General features: G+C 43.6%; 1 protein-coding gene across 1 annotated transcript in view; it reads right to left on the bottom strand.

The window, feature by feature from the left end:
- LAMB4 (laminin subunit beta 4) overlaps window positions 1-23022 on the bottom strand; it is a 42166-nt gene that overhangs the window by 8658 nt on the left and 10486 nt on the right. The window contains exons 9-27 of the mRNA XM_059816236.1: window positions 22692-22880; window positions 21429-21608; window positions 20495-20604; window positions 19933-20012; window positions 18753-18903; window positions 16936-17067; window positions 16017-16202; window positions 14707-14828; window positions 13907-14021; window positions 12750-12927; window positions 11230-11373; window positions 10766-10997; window positions 9013-9170; window positions 7388-7612; window positions 6075-6295; window positions 4748-4844; window positions 4018-4393; window positions 3488-3648; window positions 152-357 (exon numbers count right to left, since the gene is read on the bottom strand). Coding sequence (XP_059672219.1) covers window positions 152-357; window positions 3488-3648; window positions 4018-4393; window positions 4748-4844; window positions 6075-6295; window positions 7388-7612; window positions 9013-9170; window positions 10766-10997; window positions 11230-11373; window positions 12750-12927; window positions 13907-14021; window positions 14707-14828; window positions 16017-16202; window positions 16936-17067; window positions 18753-18903; window positions 19933-20012; window positions 20495-20604; window positions 21429-21608; window positions 22692-22880 — 3263 coding nt within the window. The remainder of the gene's footprint in view (window positions 1-151; window positions 358-3487; window positions 3649-4017; window positions 4394-4747; window positions 4845-6074; window positions 6296-7387; window positions 7613-9012; window positions 9171-10765; window positions 10998-11229; window positions 11374-12749; window positions 12928-13906; window positions 14022-14706; window positions 14829-16016; window positions 16203-16935; window positions 17068-18752; window positions 18904-19932; window positions 20013-20494; window positions 20605-21428; window positions 21609-22691; window positions 22881-23022) is intronic.

Here is a 23022-nt window from a genome sequence, read left to right on the forward strand (position 1 = left end):
GCTGTTTCTGACGTGACTGCATGTCTGTGCCAGGGAAGTGTCGTTTTCCAGATTTAAAAATGCATGAAAGCACCCTTTTAAAGTAAAACCTACTAACAGCACCAAAAAAGAGATTTTTGTTTAGCTCCCATTCAAAATTCACAGCGCCTACCTTTTCATTCAAGTTTTGGATGTCGGGGCTCTTGATCATCTTGAGTTGTTCCAGCACATGGCTTGCTTTCAAGGCCTGATGGCCCAACATAGTGAGCGCGTGGTTCCTGGTGTACTCTGAGTATCTTACAATAGGGGTTGCCCCACTGGTCTTCTGTTCTGCCAGCAATGATACTTCAGAGTGTTTCCTAATGTTGCTGGTGGCCTCTGTAGCAATAGAAATAGGGTTTAGTACGGACTGTATTTTGGTTGCATTTAATTCATGTATTTACTTGAATTCTGGACAAATGGTGAGTGACAGGTGATTCAGTTTGTTCTCACTGGTGTTTGATTTGGGACAGCAGGGAGGGACAGGAGCTGTCATTTCCTCAGTCGAGCTTTTTAATCCTTTACTCAGCCACTTGCCAAACAAGAATAGTTATTGATACTCATAAAGCCTGCTAAAACAGATGCAAATACAGTGGATCCCATGTCATTCTTCAGAGTCCAAGGTGTATGAGAAGCCAATGGAAGATACAAAAATATGAAGGGGATCCCATTAATGACACAGACTGCTACTGGTCTGCATTCAACAGTAGCTCATGCATTGCTGCTGTTGTTGGTTTGATAAAGCTCCTGTCATCTTTGCTGTTTTGAAGTTTAAGCAGGAGAACTGTTTCTGCCAGTTGTAAAACCTATGAAATGATCAGCTCTCTGATTGTGAGTCAGGAAAGCATTTGTCCTGTCTGTCCAGCATAGCACCCAAAAGTTAAATGGTCTGCTGAACTGAGGCCAAAATTTAGATTACAAATGGGAATTTATGAGTTTTCTTTGGCTCTGGAAAATCCAATTTCAGGGTTGATGCTTTAAAAAAAAGCATTTCCATAATAAGTTTGTAGGCCAGGCAAAAAATACTTTCCAGCAAGAGTCTTTCTTGTTTGCTTAATGTAAGCTTTTCCTTAAGCACAGTCAAAACGGTGAGAGAATATTCCATTTTTTGCAGATTAATAGCCTAAGGAAAGGACTCAGGCCTTTTGCAAAACACATAATTTAAAGCTGCTGCTGTTGAGGCTTCCCAGATGTCCAGAGAACCCGAAGCTGTCCCCGAATCCCCAGGCAGAAGTATGTGTAATGAGCCAGAACTGATGTGTTGGCAGTAAAAAAGCATTAGAGGTCATGGATTAACATCCCTCTTTGTGCTGGTAACTGACCCTGTTACTAGCTGAAGTCAATGACAAGGCACTCGTCAAGTCCTGCGTGCTTTGAATCAAGCTCTGAAGCCTGTGGCCTTGCTTTGATTGAAGCTGAACAACGTTTAGTTATGATGTGGAACCAGGGCTATTTATTTTATCTTGTAACTCTTGGAAACAATGTACAGTTTAAAGTTAGCTCCTAATACAAAATACCTGGCAAGAGGCTGCTGTAACTCCGTATCTCAGCCAGAGACTGTTTTCTGTGCAACAATTCCATTGCAGGAATATTTGACAGTGGTTCAGCTCTCCATTAAGTGGCCTAAATGCATTTTTCACTCTTGGTTTGCGATGGAGCTGTAGAGCTTCCAAGTTCCTTTACGTTAAACACAGCGTCTTAGCACAGGCTTGATTTACAGCCGAGGAAGCTGTACTCGCTGCATTACCATACCACAGTGGCTGCAAAGCCAGGGGCCAAGATTGGAAAGGCATAATTTAATGAGATTTCATAAACTGCAAACATTCTTTTAAGGGCACTTGTGTCATTTTTTTTTTCAGTGATTTTAATTCATCAATAGATACTGACATTTGCAGGTCAGAGGGCTGAACGTAAGCCTGTGAGGAAGTCTCTGATCCTCTGCAAAGAAGTAGGTAGGAGCTCGTTCCCCATGTGTGTCTAGGGCACAACTGCCAAATGTGCCCCAGATGATGTATGTGGTCACATCCTGCTCTACCCCAGCAAAAAAGAGAGAGGAAAAACCAGACAGAGCCATACCTAGGATGTGCTGCTGGTCCCAAAATGAAGATGGGGTGAGGGAGCCAGGCTTTCTTCCGGATATCAGAGAAGCTGGTTATTTTGGGGAAAACGTTATTTCCATGCTGTTAGATGCTTGGTAGCAGGACGAATGAATATTTGTGGCCCTGACCAGAAATTCAGCTTAAATTCAAGGTCTTCCCCTCCCCACACCCCCGTGTGCTTTTTATAGGGTTGTTTATCTGTCTCCTGAGGCTGAAAGATGTAGCGGGTTTGGAACGTGACCAGAGAGCACCACAGATGCTTCAGCTGTGCATCCACTGACCTCCCTGGGACTTATTGTTTCTTTGGCTGCCTGCCTTTCTCAGAGTCTGCGCAAGACTCAGTTGAATTGGGAAGGGGAGCCTGGGAGAGCTGTGCTGACTGCTCGCGCGGGGACCTGAGCGGAAGAGCCGGCCCCGGGGGCACTGCCAAGTACAATAGGGCAGGGGAGCCCTAAATCTAAATTAATCCCTCTTTTCCTCTCTTCCTTTCCCTCGGCTTTGTATTCTGTTGACTTTTCCTTCTTTTTTTTTCGGTCTTGTCTAGGCCAATTTTTTCTCACCCGAACGAAACATAGAGGAACCGTAAATGGGAGTGCGCTGCCTGTAGCTTGTCTTCTGTGGCACACACCTTATCTTCTGCGGATTCCTATCTTGGCAGCTGTCTCTTTGGAGAGTATACTGCTGACAGTCTTCTGCCACCATGGATGATCTAGCATCTGTTTGAGCTCCCCGACTGATATGTCCCCATCATTCTCCAGAAACCAGTCCGTGATATCGTCATTACTGCTATGCGCAGCTGATGCGGACTATACTTAGCTCAAGCACAGACAGTGTAATTTTTTCAAAAATGCCAAGGAACTCAGTCTGACTTCACATTTTCTGATGATGGAGAGCTAGTTCCTTACCACATAAAGTCATGTATTTTCCCATGGGAGCACTAAGAAGTTGTGCTATGACTCTCTGCTTTAATTGAACAAACCATTGCTGTACAACATTCTTTAAGTATTGCAAGAGGAGTCAGAAATGGGGACAAAATCCTTTGCTGTTCTACTCTATGATCTGTGAATCTATACTATGAAACTGGGTGGCTTTTAAATCCTGATGTAAACATCGGGATTCATGAGACTTCACACTGACATGACACTGGCACATGCATCTGAAATTTAAGATGCTGGAAATCATGGCATTTTAAGATAAAAGGGAGTTTGGAAAGTCAGTATAAAATGTTGCTAGTATTTACATTTTTGTGCTACCATAGGAAGCTAACATCTAAGGATCTTTGAAATGTTGTGTGGTTCAATGGTGAGAAAAACATTCTGAAATTTCATGGAAAATGTTCACCTATTTCAATTAATTGCTGGCTGCCTTACCTTTGAGGTTCAAGTAATGAAAACTTTGATGCAGATGTATTTTCTGTTGTAGAAGTTGATAAACTAGGTCAGCTTCTTCCCCAATGTCTTCTATGTTCTTGTTAAGGTCAGGAAACTCATACAGTGGACTGTGAAGGGGATCCATTTGTTCAGCTTTTTGTCTGAAAGGGAAATGGCAGTTATGCAGAAGTCAGACTGGATTGTTCTTAAACTAGAACTGAGATACACAGTATTTTAGAGGACAAGAGATAAATTTCTAAATGAGCAGAAACATTTACTTGCAATGGCTTATTTAGAAAACCCTTAGTATGAACTGGAAAATTCCAGCATTTAAGTATATGCCTGTGGGGGGCAGGTAATATATATAAGGATTATTTTGTTCACAGATCTATTGAAAACCGTGAATTAGTAGTCCAGCGTCTGTGTGATGATCAGAAGCGGGACTTGATGTGTAGGGATGGCTGGTGGAGCCCGAGGGAAGACTGCCTTCTCAGCCAAGGGATTTTTTTCAAGAGCAGCAGAGCCCTTACTGAACATAGCCCTGAAAATCCTTGATGCCTGAGAGGGTCTCCAGTGAAAGAACAGGATGTCTCAAGATTCTTTCAATTTCAGAAATGGCATCTTCAAAGGCTTTGAAGCGCATGTCACAGCTGGGCATTCGTCCTCCTTTATATTCGAGATTTGCAGCAAACCTCATTAACCCCTGAACAGTCTGAGCGAGGGCAGTAATTTCAGTGTCCCACTGATCAAAACAAAGATGACACTGACGGCAAGAGGGAAAGTCTTTCTCAAAGCCGCGGCTGCACTGGTCGCAGAACCGACCGGTGACGCCAGCGCGGCAGTTACACACGCCGGTGGCTTTGTCACACTTGGGCTGGATGGTTCCCTCCGCGTTACACTCGCACACTGCAAGAAAGGGACAGCAAATTACATCCAGTTGTTGCTTTTCCATGGGAATAACGCATGCAAAAGGTACAATCGCGCATTTCAAGACAATAAAAGCAAACAGGTGTTTGAGTTAGAGCAAAGTGGACTGCCTGGCTAATGGCTTTTCTTCATCTCTGACTTCCATGGTCCCATCATAACCATAGAAGGAACAATATAGATAAATAATATAAACACTTTTATCCATCTCATATACATAAATGTATGAAAGCCTGCTTCTCTAGATGTTTGTCCCATCTCCCCTATGAATATAAAAGGTAAATATTTCTTTTGAGACAGTTTCTAATCCCGTTATTCCCACTTAGTAATACTTACAAATACAATGCATCTGGGGATTGCCAAAGTAATTTTCCTCACATTCATCACAACATCTTCCACTGTAACCTAGCTTACATGGACACTGGCCTGTAAGCTGTAAAGACAGTTAGGATTAAATAATTATTTCCTGCAGAGTCATATGGCTGGATATACATTATTTACTGGATTTCTTTTTCTCCCTGTGACTTATGTCATATAGCTGTATGGGGACTGCAGTGACACTGCTTGCACACGGTCTTTGGACACCATGGTTTATGCAGTATTGGTCCACCTTTCCCATCTTCCTCCTGAAGGTTGTGAAAACAAAATGGACTTTGAGTGGTGGCTTTACTTTAGTAATATGAAAGATTTTGTACGTTCCAGTCTACAAATGCTCTTTGAGAACTCATCCTCTGACTATGATCTGAGAGAGGATTCTTTTCCTTTGCAAAACAGATTAATTTCTTTTTTTTGCTGGAACAAAGTAGTCATCTTAACATTTCAACTTTTAACTACATGATATATTAACTGTAACTGAAAACCTCAAGGGGACATTATGCACATTGCCCTGAAAAATTTATTTTGAAATTCAGCTATTAAATTAAACTGCAGGGAATTACAGCTCTGATAACTGGTACAGCTCAGAAAAACAGTAGTAGTTCTTTGAGGTTAAGAGCTACATTTGCTAGGAAAAATAATAAATCCACTAAAGAAACTGGAACAAACAGAAAGCATATTAAAAGGAAAATGTGAAAGCACATCAGCAAGAGCTTGGGATAAGCTCCTGGTGCTCTGAAGTCAACAGCAAAATTGCTCTTGACTCCATGGGACCACAATTTCATCTCTCTATTCTGAAATGCTGTTTTATTTTTCTACATTCTAGCCCTAAAATGTGCACAGGAATTAAAGATGAGAAAAGGTACCCTAGCAGTCAGATAGATGAGGCATAATTAATGTAATGGCCACAGCTGCTACTTTATGAAAATAAACACTTAAAAAAATACTCATAAGACTCTTGGTCCAAGCCTGGACTTCCTTCTTCTCTATAGGTATACTTACGAGGCAGTTTTTTCCTATGTGACATTTTCTTACAAAGTATTTCTAAAGATCCACTTGACAAAGAAACACAGGCAAAGAGAAATTGCTTACAAGCACAGCCACATTATCAGAACAGCACATTTGATGTAATGACTCAAAGCGTGATTGCATCGACTGCAAACTTCCAAAGACTTCTTATTTTCAGGGAGCATGACAAAAAAACTATCCTCATTTAGAAGAGGGTCCCCACCATGCCATGCCAAAACAGCACCACCCTGGTTCCTGGAAAGCAGAGTAATTTTCTTGCCTGGTTGCACTGGTTGCTTTGGGAGTTTATTGGATCACAGTCACATATCTGACATCCTTTTCCACTACCCAGGTCCCAGTAGCCAGAGGCACACTGGTCGCATGTCACGCCCACCACGTTGGGCAGGCAAGGGCAAGCTCCTGTGGCTGGATCACACAGACAGGCTGCGTCCCCCCCCGGGCACATGGCAGGGCTAACACCCGCCGGATTGCACATGCACCCTAGAAAAAGAAGGACAATTAGTACATCAGATGATAATATAGACAGTTGATGGACAATCAGAGCTGTATATAAAGCCCATGCTGTAGGTCTACTAGTAATCTTGAACACATTTTTCATCTCATACAGTTTACCTATCTTTCCATAATAGCTTACATATCGCTTTGAGCAAAATTACTGGGAACGTTCAGTACTTTTAATACAGGCACAAAAATGAAGGCGTAGTGAATTCTGATTCTTATTAGAATGAAATGTTAAATATGCCGGCTAAGGAGAAGCTGATTTACAGTAGGCTCTATCCAGCGTGGGAAACCCCAGTAAGCCAAGTAAGATAAGAAGCCTTCCTTGTGAGGAGCCAAAAGTTCTTGCTTAATCATTTCTAACAGATATCTTCCAAGAATGAACAAGGAATGGGCTTGAACTGTATTTTAGAGATTCCCAGAAAAAGAGTTTCTTGAAAATACCGATAATTGTCTGGCCTGTAGAAATTAGATCCTCAATCAGGCACTTTTGTGAAAATAGTCTTTGAGAAACGTTGGGAAGAAACTTATGCTTTGTTTTTTCTTGCACTCCTGCCTTTCTGTTAAAAGTGCTGAGTTATTGACAATGTCCTCATGGAGTCTATTAAATTGCCTGAATAGTCTCATTCTAGCCACTTAATGAAAACAACTGGTAAGACAGGGAGCTCAGCAAGGGATCATCTGGTTAACTGAGCATTGCTTAGTTGGCATCAGCCAGCAAAATGGATAAACGATTATCTTTGATTCCTTTACTTTTGGTTCCTTCCCGAATGCGCCGAACGCACATGTATTTTTCTAACAGAGAGTACAGATTTCATTTCACAAATGAGTATTTCCTAGGAGTGTTATTCCGTATGAGATTTAGTGAGGCTTGTATGACAAAGAATTTAATAGATGCCATGTTAACAGTTATTTGTGTCACTGGATAGAAATATATTTGGTATTCTCATATTTTGCTCCATTGATCTGCTTTAGTTTTACTGTCCCTCCAAGGGCTAACCTCTCTCCATAGCCTAATTTCTTTAAAACTTTTCTTGGTAGTAATACGCAGTTGCAGTGTGGTTGCTTACTTACTTCGACAGTTTTGATTGAGGCCTGAGCCAAAATACCCTGGTTTGCAGAACTGGCAGTTTGCTCCATGGGTGTTGTGCAAACACTTGGTGCATTCCCCGGTGACCCTGTTACAGGACTCTGGGTCTGTCACATCGATGTTGTTATTGCAGGGACATGGTGCACAGTCAAGCCGGGGGCTGCCTGGGTTTTTGTAGAACCCACTAGGACACTCGTCACACTGATTGCCTGTTGGAGGGGAAGGTAAAAATATTTGCTGGCTGATGGGAATTCAAGTGAAACGTGTAATTTCCAGTAATACTGTTAAAAGATTCAGACTGTCTGTTCAAATGCACATTTCCAATGGAAAATATCCACCTGCTTTAAGACTGTTGCCCTTTCATCCTATGATTAGTTTAAATTACATCTCCCACACCAAAATCTGAAGGAAACACTCTCTCCTCATCCCAAGTCATTTTTACCAAGGAAGCCCTTTCAGTAGGAGTAAATAGGTACCCCCTCACACAACACCTCCAAACATCTTTTTCCAGCAAAGTCCTTTCAATGGCAGTAGTATGCGTTGGCCATATTTGTAGGATTTTCCCTGGGGCCTTCACCCCGACAGCAGCATGGGAAGGTGGGGAGTGCCCTTTTCTGGAGCAACCCAGAGCCCAGCAGACCTGCCCTCCTTTCCGTAACCCAGCAGAGGATCCTCAGCAGGTCAGGCGAGCCCTGGGACGCTCTGTCCTTGCTTGCTGGCATTGCAGTTACTTCTGCAGGCTATCCAAATGCCCGCCCTGATTGGGGTGCTACCTCTCTGCATCTCAGAAACCTTTCTGGGAAGGCTGGTGTGGCTGGGACCTCATCTACTGGCTCTACAGCAATCTACATCGATTACTCAAGCAAAACTGCTCTTGACTTATAAAGGAACCTGGCCTAAGTAAGGATGACAGCATTGGTTTCGTTTTTGGCAGTGTTTCCCATTAGGGTTTGTTTCCATCACTGGAGGTCTTTCTAATGCCCAGGGGGAGGGAAATATCTTCAGTTTTCCCTGCAGAAATTCAAGCTAAGTCAACGGGATCTTAGGAAGCAAGGCATCAGTTTGCTGCAAAAATATCTGCATTTGAGACAGCTGAGAGTGGAAATCTTGTTTCTAAAGTGGCCATTTTAACGGTGAAACAGTCACTTTTGAGCATAACGACAAAGAAAGATTCCTCTATAGGAAGAAAGATTTTCTCTGATTAGGAAATCTTATCAGCTCTTTTTGATGCCCTGTTCTTTCTTATTTGGGCTTCCAACGCTTTTTTTTTAGGGGTAACGAGCAACTGCATTTCTACCCCCCTCTCCCCAGCAGGTTAACGTAGTGCCCCTGGAAAGGAGGAGGTTTCCAGAGAGTGGCATCAGATTAATTAATGGCTTTGCTGTATCCGTGTAGGTGAATCCCTTTTTCAAACACTAAAGCACAATTCCCACTCTTCTCAGTCAGGACTTCCCCACCTAATTGCAGTAAATTTGAGTGTTAACTATTCTTATCATCTATTTTATTACCATTAGCTCTCTTGTCATTTCTGAACAGAGGATGGGCAGTCTTTTTTCTCTCTTACATTAATTTTAATACAATCAAAACCAGTCCTTATTTTTCTTTGTACCTGAATATCCCTCGAGACAATCGCAGACTAGTTGTGCAGACTGGGAGTCTTGGTAACAGGAACGTGCAAAATACCTATTGCTTGTAGGCGGCCCTGGGCACATGCATGGGCGGCAGGGTTCTCCATTCAGAGGGTTTCCGTAATAGCCGTCCACGCACCTATCAAAGCAGTAAACACAAAGCAGTAGAAATTGTCAAGTGCTCCTTTCAGTCCCTGCAGGTGAATCAATTTATATGTATGTATAATTAATTTAACATTCCAGGTGATTGTAATGCTATCCCCATTAATTGCTACAGATATATCAAGCTTCAAAGATGTTCTAAAATGGAAAATCAGAGCTGCATTCCCAAAATCTGGAGCAAAAAGAAAAAAAGCTTATGTTTTCTTTGCAAGGAATATTTCTGAAGACTGTCAACTACTCTGGAACAATTTTTATCTAAAGGATAATACATACATATGACATATCACACATGCTCTGCATAGACAGCTAAAAGCCGCCGTGTAAAAATTCTGTATGTTCACCTATCACCACATACATTCATCTATTTCCATACACACACACAACAAATGGTTGGCATGACATTAGAAAGCCCTGGCATGGGCAAAAAAGCAACGATTCATTCAGAGCACTCAGAGAATAGTGCATATTTTAGATGCAGCATATGTATTGAAATCAGCCATGCTCCGTCTGACATGTTCTGCAAACCCGGGGTGACGGCTGTTTTGAGGCAGTGCTGGCTATGCTGTTACCCAGACAGGTGGGGGGCTTTGGGGGCTTCTTAGGGGCTCAGCCACCCCCACGACCCTGCCTGCCACCACTGCCTCTGCATCCCGGCCCCCCGTGGCCCCGCATCTGCAGCAATGCAGCGGCTTCTGAAGCATCCTCAGTGTTTGATCTGCTTTACTATGGCAAATGGGAACACAATTCTCTGTACGTATACAAGCCAGGCTAAAAGTCTTGGCTATTTGATTATCCTCACCCTGGGGTCTGGAGCTCCTTCAGAGGCACAGGGCAACAAATATTTCAGTCTCCCATTTTTAATCTATTTGCCACATACAAGCACAATAGCCAAAGGTTGTATTGTCCAAAAGCACTGCAAGAAAAGCTCAACAGGTTTCATGGGGAAATCCTCTTAAATGTGAATGACAAGGTACAATCCAGCCAAACGAATTTAATTCTGACATCTATGTTGAACTCTGATACTGCTGCCAGTGTATAGAATAAAAAAGAGGAGCACTGTTTTGAACGGAGCTGGAACATGTGGGAAAAGTCATTTGCTGGTCATATGGAAATAATATGAACCAGCAAACAGGGCATGTTTATTTAAGCTCCTCAAAGATAATTGCAGGTATTAAAAAGAGTATTCAGCACGAGGTTAGCCTCTTGGCAATTTAAAAGCTGGCAGGAGTCAGCGTATCTCATACACAGCGCTTTGCACATGTCTCCGAGCACACGGTGCCGTGGCACCCATGTCTCAAATGCCTTCTTGCAGGGAGCCCACTGCAATGCTGCGTGCATTCCGCGCCCGCAGTCCTCCCACAGGCTTTACGTGCACCTTTCCACATGCATTTGCCAAACAAATAGGTACCTGCCATTCAGCAGCTACGTCCAGTTTAATCCTGGGTTTAGGTATGTGTTTCCCGCTAAGATCATTGATGCACTCACGGGGATGTAGGTGGGCCCCCAGCTACTCACACATTTCATAGAGCACCGATGTTTGGGTGAGCTTTGCAGCGCTGCCCATCAACTTACCTTTCACAGTGGCTTCCAGCCGTAAACCCACGGCAGTTCAGGCATACTCCGGTCACTGGGTCGCAAAGCTCCGCGTAGCCGTTACATGGGCAAGGACGGCAGTGGGGAAATCCAAAATATCCAGCCAGACATCGGCTGCAGCGCTGACCATCCACCTCCCGGCGGCAGGAGCACTGCCCCGTCACCTGGTCGCACAGCGTGCTCAGGGAGCCTTGCGGGTGGCACTCGCATGCTGGAAAACACCGAAAGCAAAGCTGCGTCCTGAATGTATTCCCACCAACCCTGCTCATCACTGACACTGCTCGAAGGCAGTGCGAGCAGCGGGGATGGGAAACTTGTTCTTTGTGGAAACATTTTTTATAATGCTTCACACGTAATCATGGATTCAAAGCCCTAAAAAGTTGGGGTATGCAGGAAGAGCCAGATACTGGTACTGGTACTGGTGCTGGCTGCCAAGTACTCACCATAGCAGCCGTGGAAGCTGAAGCCGTAGCTACCCGCAGAGCAGGTGTCGCAGCAGCGTCCCACGACATTGGCTTTGCACTGACACTGGCCCCCCAGTTTACTGCAGCTGGCATTCAGTGACCCTTGGGGATTGCACTTACATGCTGCCAAGGGCAAAGAAAATCAAAACAGGTTTGGTTATAAAGGAGTGTGACTGCTGTCATAAACTTGCAGGTTTTACACTTAAAAATAGGAAGGAAAGAACTTGATTATTCTCATCAGGAGTTCACTAACTACTGATGGCCATGGCTTGGATTATTTGATGCTGTAGCATCAATGGTGATGGTGTACCAGGCACCAGCACGTGTCTTGGTGTTGGAGCTGCCACATTCAGGGCACTGCCTTCAGCACATATTTGGGACAGGACAGAAGAGGGCGTAGCAAAGTGTAGATCCAAAATGGAGATATCCTGAAGTCTAAAAGGGTTTGATATAAATCTATGTCTACCTGCAGCACTGGACACAATCTGCAAGCAGTACTTAGACAGCCTGCACCTGTGTATTGTTTGCTGCTTTCTGGACACCTTGGAGTAACTTGTTGAGTGAAGCTGCTCTGCTAACTCACAGAGGATGTTTGTCCAGGATGCTCAGATGCCAGTGCTAGAAAGCCAAAATGCCATGTTTTGTTGGAAGAATCCCATCCCTATGGCAATTGGGCTAATGGGGAGTCAGCACAGCCCAAACTTAAATGAGGGGGGTCTGTGGCTGCATAGCTGTGACCACATCACATGATGTGTGAATGAAGCATTGGTCCTTCAAAAAACAGCCCAAACCAACCAGGTGCTATCAGGTCCATTGGAGGCAGGGCTCCCTGAAAGTAGCTGGCCACCAAAGTTGTCCAGAAAGGTCCCTCCTGTTACTGGAAGTGCAGAGAAGCTCCATTTCTCTGGACCCAACACCAGGGAAGACTCCTGAGTCACTGAGCCCAGCTGTCCTTTCCGCAGTGGGTCCAGGAGACTGCTTGGGGCTTCAAATCCCAACTGCCGCTGCCCTCTTGCTGGGACATCACTGAGGTTTTCTTGGTGAATCTCTTCCAACACATCAGCTTGTGTGCCATCATGCCTGGAGTCCTACCAGGTCATCCAGCTGGCCTGCAGAATCCAGGGAGAGGGCTTAAAAACTCCTCTGTCATTTTACAGCAGCCAGAAAAGTAGGAAAGTTACTGCTTTGGCCATCTGGTGAAGCTGCATCTGATTGAAATGCTCTTCAGAAAACACACAAGCACTGCCATGGTCCCTGTCATGCTGCTCCATGAAGTTCATCAGGTGTGATGGACTCCGAGAGCCATGCCACCAAAAGGCGTTTGCAGCGCACCCAGGGTTCAGCTGGACGTATCCTGCACGTCCATACATACCACATGCTGATTGGCTTCACTTACCTACACCACCACAGGCTGAGTGCACTCCCGTCAACACATCCTACAAACTCAAGGGAAAAACAGTAACTGTTCAAAAGAGCTGCCTGTGCAGGGTGCTCCTTACCAATGGCGCCGTTGTGAATACGGGCTGACATGCTCACTATGAGCCGTGCACACGCTTCAGGCAGGATGTGAGGTCCAACTTCTGATGCAATTTCAATACAGTGATACTTCTGGTACTCATCTAAATCCTTTTCACTGCATAAGTTCTCCACAGAGCTGATTCTGGGAATAAGTCCAAGCTTTGGCGTTAAGAGGGAAAAGAAAATATTTTTGCTTAGATATACTGAAAACCAGATTTTCCCACATTCTCTTACTGTGCTCCGCACTGCAAGGATAGAGGCCTGGAGCACTGCGTTTCCTAATCTGCCGTTGTGCTGCTCAGTCATCTAAATTCACATTTATTCTGAAGGTCTAGACATTGCCCGAGTTCTTAAAAAAAAAGAGACTGTGTATAAAAAAGTCAGTTTATAATAAGACCTCAGATATATGCTCAGAACTGTTCTTGCTTATAAGAGGTGCCATGTTGATGACTCCAAAAGCAGTATATGGCCAAAATTTTTACTTGTATTACCGAGACAGAGAAAAATCAGCTGAAGATTCTATGTCCAAGTATGGCCAGCCCTTGTCAGGTCCAGTTCTACAGAAGTAATTAGAGGAATGGACTTAAAAATATTTTTCTCAAGAGAAGGACCCAAAACTAACACCCAGTTCCTGACTTGGTGGAAACTTGGGAAATGTCTGGACCTGATTCCCGGGAAAGTACAGAACTAATTTTATTTTTCCAATGTCATCTTTAAATATATCCATGATTTTTTTAATTCGATTCAGACAAATTATAGAGATTTTAAAAAAAACTAAGTGCTGAAGAACTGCATGAATTTATATCCCTGACCACAGCATCTTGTCAGCATATGTGGAGTGTGCTCATAATAAATGAGAAACAGATAGAGGTACATACTCTGACTATTAATATATGCAACAAGTATGACTTGATGAGTTATTATGGTATTGCTCCATGAAAATTAAAACAGATACAATTCTGTCTTTCCATACAAAAACATACAAACACAGTGCCAATGGAGGTAAGTAGAAGCACGCTTCCCTGAATTTCTATTAAAACACATTATAAAGGATTTTAAAATATTTTGAGTAAGTCTGTGTAAAAAAATCACACTGGTATAAATACAGCCTCAAGGGAATTGTGACGGAACTACTCACTGAGTCAATCAAGATGAACGATTTCTCTTTCGGGGCAGAGGGCTGAGAAAAATACACATCCACAGAATATTCTGTTCCCGGCTCCAGGCAGACTGGAGTTTGCAGAAGCGCAATCCTGTTTAGCAGAAATAAAGCACAGTTATAGCCAGGAGTCTGGACAAGGCAAGTTTACTGGATGCTGTGAGCGCTCTCTCCCCTCTGTGTATACATCCTAACGCCTGCAGCCCCGAGCAAGCCCTGCTGCTGCGGGGAGCGCACCCGGCCCCACTGCTTGCAGGCTTTGGGAAAGCTGCACGACTTCTGCCTGGATGATTCACCAAGCGCAGTTTAAACCTGGTGAGATTAAACTGAAAATGGCAGGTTTTACTACTTCAAGCAAAGGAGTTTGCAACTCACTGTTCATATTTGTCCCTTCCTGGTTACATCCTCTCGGCTCCTCTCTATTCTTTACATAGGTCCAAGCTGAAAAGCTGGTTTTGAAAATAAGCTAGGACAGTGACTTTAAGTCAATGTTTCCTTTCTATACTGAAATAGCTGCAGTTGGATCTTCGCCAAAGCAACAACTAACCCCAGCAAGATCTCAGGCTGCTCTCCTGGCTTGGGCAAACCTTTGCCAGGCTGAGGACTGGAGCATCAGTCTTCCTCAGAGCCTATGTGGTATTGTGGTGTGACAGCAACGGGAAAGGCCACACGTGTGTTTCTAATATTCCCGTTTTCCCACACATTTATCGCTCTGCAGTGCTTCAGTAAAAGATTTGTACACAGAAGATCTACAGGTGAAAGGACAGGAATAGTCAGACCTCTTTGTAGCTGGGAGAGGCAACACATGTGGCTCCTGTGAAAGGCCCTTGTTTTTGCAGCGTTGACCTGACAAAATACCAGTGGGCTGGATGGCAACACTTGCTAGCCAGTCTTCCAAGGACTATAAACAAAGGACAAAAATTATGGTCATTTTTCATATCTGAAAAACCCACATTCTCTTTGCCAGGGTTAACAAAAGCCACCTGAATGACTGCACACTGCAGTGACAAAACAGATTTTCTCTTTGTTCTTTACACAACTAAGAAAACAATGTTATTTGTGAAAAACTCATTGTATTTGCAATGGCTAATTGAAGAGCAGAGACTGAAATGGGACCTTAGCTGGTGCAAATGGAAACAGCTCTGTTAAAGTCATTGGAGTTGTTTCCTTTCTTAGCACAGTGTTGTCCTGGAGATATCCTTCATTATCTGCCCCCTCTCACATCTAATAAGGAATAACAAACATAAAAGACTTTATAACAAAAGTCTTTAAGATTCAACTGTTTAATCTAATCCTTGGAAAAAGCTACATCAAACCAGCCCACTGCAAAATTGTTCTCACGTTTTAAGACACTGGGAGTTTTGTTTGCCTCAGAATGACAGTAAGAGAACAGAATACAACAGACAGAAGGAGGATCTCGAGTGGTGGGATTGTCCCAAGGGAACCGCAAAGCGGAAGAGCAAGGCATGTACAAATATTGGTACCGATAAAACTCTTGCTTGTGTTTTTGAGGACATGGGTGCGGACTTCGGTTTAACCAGATTTGGCTTAACAGATTTCCCTAGACATGTCTTCATCATTGAGAAATTTTGTCCAGGCAAAAAATAAGATTTTGGCTATTTTCCTACAATTTTCACACATCTCGGAGCCCAGCTGGAGTAACTGGGAAGCTGGATGTCTGCAAAAGCCCTGGATAAATATCTACTCAGATCACTCCTGCCTGTGCACATTTTCCTGCCCAGAAAATCCCAGCTAGAAATACAGGATGCCCATACGAAAGGAGCTCCATTTTGCATGTGTCTGATTTGTGAACAAAAGTCCAGTCCAAGCAAAGGTACCAAAAGAGGAACTCCAGAAGATGAAATCTTGGCCAATGCTTAGAAAATATTTGTGATGCTGACTTTTCAGATATGAGTGGAAAGAGTTAAGGGGATCAGTGGAGGGCATGTTGCTCTGCTGATAAGGACAAAAAGGCAAACAACTTTAAATTTAAATATAAAGAGTGGGACAAGTTGCTGTGTCCTATTATTGACAAAATAGACCCTGCATCTATCACAACTTCACAAGACACACAAGACATCACAAGTACCTCAGGCTCATAACGAATCGTGATATCAAATTCCATAGAAAAGGGAATGTTGTTGATGGCAAATCTCAGTCCAGCTCCCCTGGGAACGCGGGCGAAGCCGGGTCCTGTCCATGTGACAGACCGGCCAGTGCTGGGCTGCCTGAAAACCACCGACACAGCCGAGTCCTGTCCAAACTGCACTGCACCCTGCAAAGACATATTGACATTTTCAACAACACACAGAGTCAAATTACAAAAAAAACCAAACTCATAAAAATAAAGGAAGTATTTTTGCCATGTTATTTACTTATTTCAGCCATCAGCCAGCCTCATTTTCTGAACAAGCTTGCGATCAACACTCTAAGAACTCTCTCCCAGATGTAGCATGTTTAGAGTCACATATAGAGAAAAACTTCCTCTAGCTTTGCAACAACAGCAACAAGAAGGATTGGAATAATCCATCCATCTCTGTATATTTTGTATCTCCAGGCATTCACATTGCAAACCTTAAACACATTAAGCTTGATTTCATACATGGCTGGACTTTTCATTATAGCTGAATAAATAAATATCAATACTTACAATGACAAAGCTGACAGCATTTAAATGTAGTAGGTACCATGTTAACAACTAGGTACACTTAAACGTTGGAAATGTCTTGCAAGAAAAACAAAAAAAAGGGTTTTACCTTTCATGGGGGCTCTTCCCTTCTAAACAATTCATTGAACCTGAGCCTACAATGGCACTGGACATAGCAGAGGAAACCTGTTGATGTGAATTATAAAATGTCCAGCCCAACTGAGTACCAAAAAAATCGATTTCATTTGTGTCAGGATTGTAATGTCTAGGACTGTGAATCAGATATTACCTTGCCCTCTGTTGCAAAATAAAATTCTAGCATTTGGTGTAACCTTAAGTAATTATTAAAGTACCAATTTACCTGTTCCAGTCCAGATTTTCTTACACTTCGTTTCTTGCTCCTGCTTAACACAATCTTTCCATTTTCAATTGTGAACTCATAGCCTTGCTTTTGGAGGTAGATGTCACACCTTGGAAGGGTGCTTGGTTTAACCTACAAAATGAAAGTAATGAGAGAGGGGACAGCACTGTCTCAACAATGTTGAAGGGTAGGTAAGCAGCTAAATGAAAATCCACATTCTTAAAACAAGCTCTGTTCTCTGCTGGATGAAACTCTAAACTATGGCCCAGCAGCTGCTGGAAACCCTTTTCCCTCACTCTCTTACAATTAACTTCCACTTCCTCTTAAGCTATGTCCCAGACATCTGTTTTCCATTTAATTATTGGACTGTAGGATGATTACTGGTTGTGATTATAGCTAAATATTTATGGATGTGACCTGCAAATAAACATTTTTTTATTATTCCTTCGCTATAGCTTCTGGACAACAGATCGGAAAAGAAACGTGAGTAAAAATGTAGGCAGCAGCAGGAATGCATTCCAGATGTGTACTCTGCATGGGGAACAACTACCCCCATTTGGGGTGGGGGGGGGGAATCAATTTTTCTAAAAACATTACAGATGGATGCCAAATTCTTCAGGAAACTGGGCTACAGTCAGTGCCATTATATAAGGCAGCAGGAGCAAGTCCAATGGAGCAGAGAGGAATTTGATTCTTCCCCTGTTGGAGATTCCCAGAAATATCACAGTTCGTGATAGCTGTTGGCAACTCAAACACCTTCTTCTAATTTAAATAATTAAATCAATTTCTCTAATTCGTGCTAGACCAGCCCACACTTGTGGGGCAGCAAGGACAGCTTTGCAGGTCACAACATGCTGTAGTGACTGTGCCTTGGTGTGACGGAGAGAAAGACTTCACTGTCAGGTTCAAATTAACAATTTATTTGAACTTCACTCACAGGTCCAATACGCCACTGTTGCAGGTTCTTTTATGGATACAATGGAGGAATGCACTATTGCAATTAAATACACAATTCACAAGCGTGCTAGATATTAATACCTTACCAAAAAGAGTACACTAATCGCGATCTTAAAGCATGCCAAATACCATACGTATGTTTCTTAATCACTTACCCTCTCTCTCAGGTAAGGCCTCTCAATCCCTGGGAAGTTACCTTGTACAGCGTCCTGGACAAGGGGGAAAGAATCTCCTACAGGCCAGCTGTATCTTTGGAAAAGTGACTCTCCCCATTTTTCTGTCCAAACCTTACGGTTTTTATTCCCTGATTTGATGGGTGGGGGCAGGCTTATACAGGAATGTTTATCTCTGGTGCCTTGATGGCTCGGCTCCTTAGTCTATATGGTAATTTAGTGATGTCTAGCACACAAAGCTACTGAATAGTGGTGGAATGGTACTCAGGGCATTTTGTTTGTTAAGGGATCATTCAGGCTCCATTCGGGTTTCGGCAGCAGTGTTCAGACAACCCCGGGCTGAGCCGTTTCCGCAGCTCCCCCCAGGTCGTCTCTGCATAGATAAGGATTTGTCAAGGTGAGACAAAGCTGAGTCGCATCACAACTCCCTGCATCTCGCCTTGGTGCTCCGAAACAGGTTTAGCCGGGTGATCCCATACACTTGGTAACAGCCACAGTTATGGGACAGTCATGTCCATGAAGAGCAAGGCTGAACTGAGGACAGTCACAGGACATGCTTTGTATCTTCCTGCTAAAAATCTGCTCCGGCTGCTCCCTGAGTGAGGGCTCCTCTCCTCAGCCTTGGCTCCTGTGCCATGACTGCATGGATCCCTTCCCAGTGTGATGCCTAAAAAGCCAACTACGTACCAAGGGTGCAGAGCCAGAAAGGGGCTTTGCATGCTCAGCTTCATAAATATAATAATCCAGCGGTAAAAAGAAGTAGCCTGGGGCTGGCTCGTTACACTGGCGGCCCACGATGTTGGGAAGGCAATTGCACTGACCGTCCTTTGGTGAGCACCTAGGGTAAGAGTTGGTAAAGGGAGGGTGTCAGAGTGCGGGATGGCTGGGTCCTCACAGCACGAGAGCAGCTCAGCTCCACCCTTGTTTCAGCTTTGCTTCGTTTCTTCCATTGGTGGATCGCCTCCCCTAGTAAACTTCTTCCTACTACCCACCCCTTCTGTTTCCTCCTTCCGATGCTGGATTTATTCAATGCTACTTTTTCATCACTTAGGAGGCACGACATGCTTTGTCCTTCTCCATCCATTCCATACCTGAAGCACAAATCCTTTTGGTTCCTGAGCATCCGTTACTATCTATGCCTGTATCCATTTCTGGTATCTGTTCCTATATCTATTACTGTATCTACCACTATTCTTAAGTATCAATCACCCATAATTTTAGAGGCAGGACATGAGATCAGAAGGATCTTTGATTTGATGTGATATGGTAATTTTCATACACTTACACTCTTATTTAACACATCAGATGACTACTAGCTTTGATATACCTGCTCACAAGGAGCTGCTTTATGGTATCGGACTATGTGCTCTTGTGTCTGAAGTCTTAACAGCAGTAGTGAAGACCCCAGCCCAACAAACTCCTGAAGGAACCCAACTGAAATCAAGCTTGCTTCTGAAATTGTATATTTTGAATAGGAGCCAGTATGACAGAAAAAAATGAGATATTTCTAGCTTTTAAAGTAGATGTATGAAGCTAGGTTAAAAATGTAATCTCTAACTTACTTGTAATTTCTATTAATATTGGGGCCTCTGGTTCTCTCAAACCATGCAGTTTATATTTTATATTAAAGAAATCTTGACTCAAGCTGATTCAAAGTTGGCTTCAAAGGAAAAAGGTAAATCCCCTTTAAAATCCCAAATAAATTTCCAAGATTCCAACATGACTTTACACTATTTGTATGTGATGAAATTATGCCTACAGTCTATTTTCCCATTTGTACTAACACTCTGTTAACATAATTAGAAAGTGTAGCATAAGAGTTTATAAAAATTAAAACCAATAAAAAACTTGAAGAACATTAACTTACAAGTTATTCTGGGATCCACCAATGTCACAGTCACACGGAGAACAGCCATACAAGCTGTTGCCAAGACCCCAGTATCCTACCTGGGACAAAAAGAAAGTGAAAGATTTTTTACAGCAAATATTTAAGTACGTAAAGCACAACAGAACTTATTCCCCTGGATGAACGATGCTCTGGAGCACTCCTGGACTGCCTGTCTGTGCTTGGCCATGTGAGATTGCTTCTCTTACCAGACCACATGGGTGCTCAGCCACTGCAAGAATAGCCAGATATCTACCCGTTTGTGCAAGCAAGTTGCTCTGGAAATAGCAAAGATGGTCTAAGAACATGATTTTGCATTTCCTTTCTTTCCTGTGAGTGCTCTTCCTAGTGCAATTTGATCACACAAATGTTTGCAAGCAGTAAAAAAGAACCAGATGTGTCAATGCAAAATGGGAGCACACGGCTGTAAAATTATTTTAAATTTTGACTAATTGTTTACTTTTCTGGCAATGAAAAGGTGGGAGATGGGAGAGGGGACTTCTAAAACCACACACAGAAGTAATAACAAAAACTGAGTACGTACAAGGCATTTTTCACAGCGTCGCCCTGTGGCAAACCGCTGGCAGAGGCACTCTCCGGTGGCAGGATCACAGATGGAGAAAGGCAAACTGCCGGAGGGATTGCAGTTGCAGGCTGCAGGGAGAGAAACACACAGTTACCTCTGTGGGCCCCATTGATGGCAGCAGGACTGGCGTTTGCTTTAGACGTGGCATCAGCGTGACAGGCAGACTCTGTCCTCCGGACAGCTGCTCTGCAGATGGACATGCCCTGGCACACTGCAGCCCTCGGGCTGCCCTCGGGCAATGGACTGTCTCCCCAGTGGGGACCCTCTCCAGGGCGAGCAGGGGCATTGGTGGAAGTCCGGTGTGGTGGTTTGCTGTGTGCTGATCTGCACTGCACAGTCCTTGCATGTTCCTGAGTACCACATGGTGGGCATAACGTGCTCACAAACCCACAGTGTGCCTGGGCAGGGGCGGGATGTGTTTTTCAGTGAGCCTTGCTCAGAGGAACAGCTGGCTGGAAGCTCTCATGGCAAGGCAGCAGCTCTTGCCATCTCGACACTGAACCGTGCAGTGCAGAGTCCAAGTAACCTAACAGTGATTCCTGGGATCCCCTCTGCAGCTTTTCATTCAACTTTGTGCTGATTTTGATTCTAAAATTATTTTCACATGTTTTAATCTCCCTTTGCAATTAAATTGCATATTTAACAATGCTTCCATTAACAACAGCCTGATCCATTGTAATATACTATGCATTCTGCAAGTGATTTTGCATCTTTTCCGCCTCAGATGCTGCACCAGGTACATTAAATTACATTGACATTAAATTATAGTAGGCAAGTGGGTATTTTGTGAAGCAGGTAGTATCTATGCATTTGTGTGTGCATCTGTGCATTCAACTACCTCCATCTCTTAAAAGTGCTTTGGAAAGAAGAACAAAAGAGGTGGTTTACATACGCTGGCAGCCCAGAGGGTCACTGCCGCTCAGGCCGTAGTAGTTCGCCCTGCACTTGTCACAGCGAACACCCTCCACGTTCTCCTTGCAAGGGCACCGGCCCGCGACCGTTCCCAGAGCCAGATCTGTGCGGCTCTCACACACGCCGTTGTGCAACGTACCTTCTGGGTCACAGTTGCAGGCTACAGACATGGGCAAGGAGACATATAAAAAAAGCACATTTAGACATGAGCATGAAAACGCAATTTCAGAGCTGCAAGTAGGCACAAATTCAGGATTCTTGTAAAGATTGGAGACATTCATCCACGCTCGCTGTGTTGGATGCTTTACAGTGAATGCACAGCTGCTGTTAAGAAATATTATGAGAGTGTTTCCAAGATCTACTTTCTCTCTGGAGGAGAGTTACAGTCCTCACTTTAGTAGAAATATACCCTTTGCTTTGGGTAGAAACAGACGTTACTCATCCACTCCCCACCCTCTTCAGAGCACCTGGGGAGGAGAGGGCCCTATAACTATAAATTATAACTTTTGGGGATGCTCTCATGAAAGCTGTAGGGTTGGAGAGGGGTACTAAGTGTGAGCCACCTCCCCAGAGCTGGTCTGGGTTGGTCATAGCTGAATTATTTACCGGAAGCAATGGGTTCAGCAGGGGACACTGCCTTCATAACACATCCTATTTTTTCCTAAGGCACTACCCATTTCTCACAACAGAGCTAACATCTACCACACCACTTCCCTGGGTAATCTCCCCTTGGCTCCTTAAGGACTTGTCATGCCAACCAATTACTACAATTAAATTATACTCAGAGCATTTTTCCCATCCTATGTTAATACTGAATTTAGCTCATCTTTCAGAATAAGGACTTTCATGCCTGAGAGCTTCTTTTTCTTATATATGGCAGGTATCTAGCAAAAGTTATTGCTCCTCCCATCATTTTGCACCTCTCCTGTAATCCCTGACTATCACAGAAGCAACAGCACTATTACTGTTCATATTTGATGTTGTTCAAGACAGATGATAGATCTGCTGCATTTCAAAGCTCAGTTTAGCAATGAGTTGGAATATGCATCCCTTTTCACAATGCTGGTTCAAGGATGTTGTCGTGCAACTACTTCGTAAGGTAGTTTGGATGTTACAGGTTTGGTAATGTTTTTATAACCTTATGAACATTTAAGTATGGGAATGCCATAGGGCTCAGAGCAAAGAGAACCAGAACCACCCCATTTTGAGTCATTCTTACAGAAGCTAAAGAAGCAAAGCTTACGGAGGCATGCGTGGGGGTCCGAGACAACTTTGAGTGGATCCCGGTAAAAGAAACGTTTACACTGGTCACAGTGTTGCCCCGTGGTGTTGTCCTGACAGTCCTCACAAACACCACCGCTGACCCCACCGCTGGCCTGGTACACGGCCATGTCAAAGTGGCATCTGCCAGAGTGGCCATTGCAGTTACACCCTGAAACCAAAACAAACAGTGGGATATTTCACACCACGATTCCCATTATTGTGGTCTTGCCACCATTGCTGTCTACCATTAACATGGGGTTACTTGTTACTGATATGATTTCAGTGCCCCAGCAAGGTTATAGCTTCCCAGG

The sequence above is a fragment of the Gavia stellata genome, chromosome 4 (assembly GCF_030936135.1).
Source record: "Gavia stellata isolate bGavSte3 chromosome 4, bGavSte3.hap2, whole genome shotgun sequence".
Taxonomy (NCBI): Eukaryota; Metazoa; Chordata; class Aves; order Gaviiformes; family Gaviidae; genus Gavia; species Gavia stellata.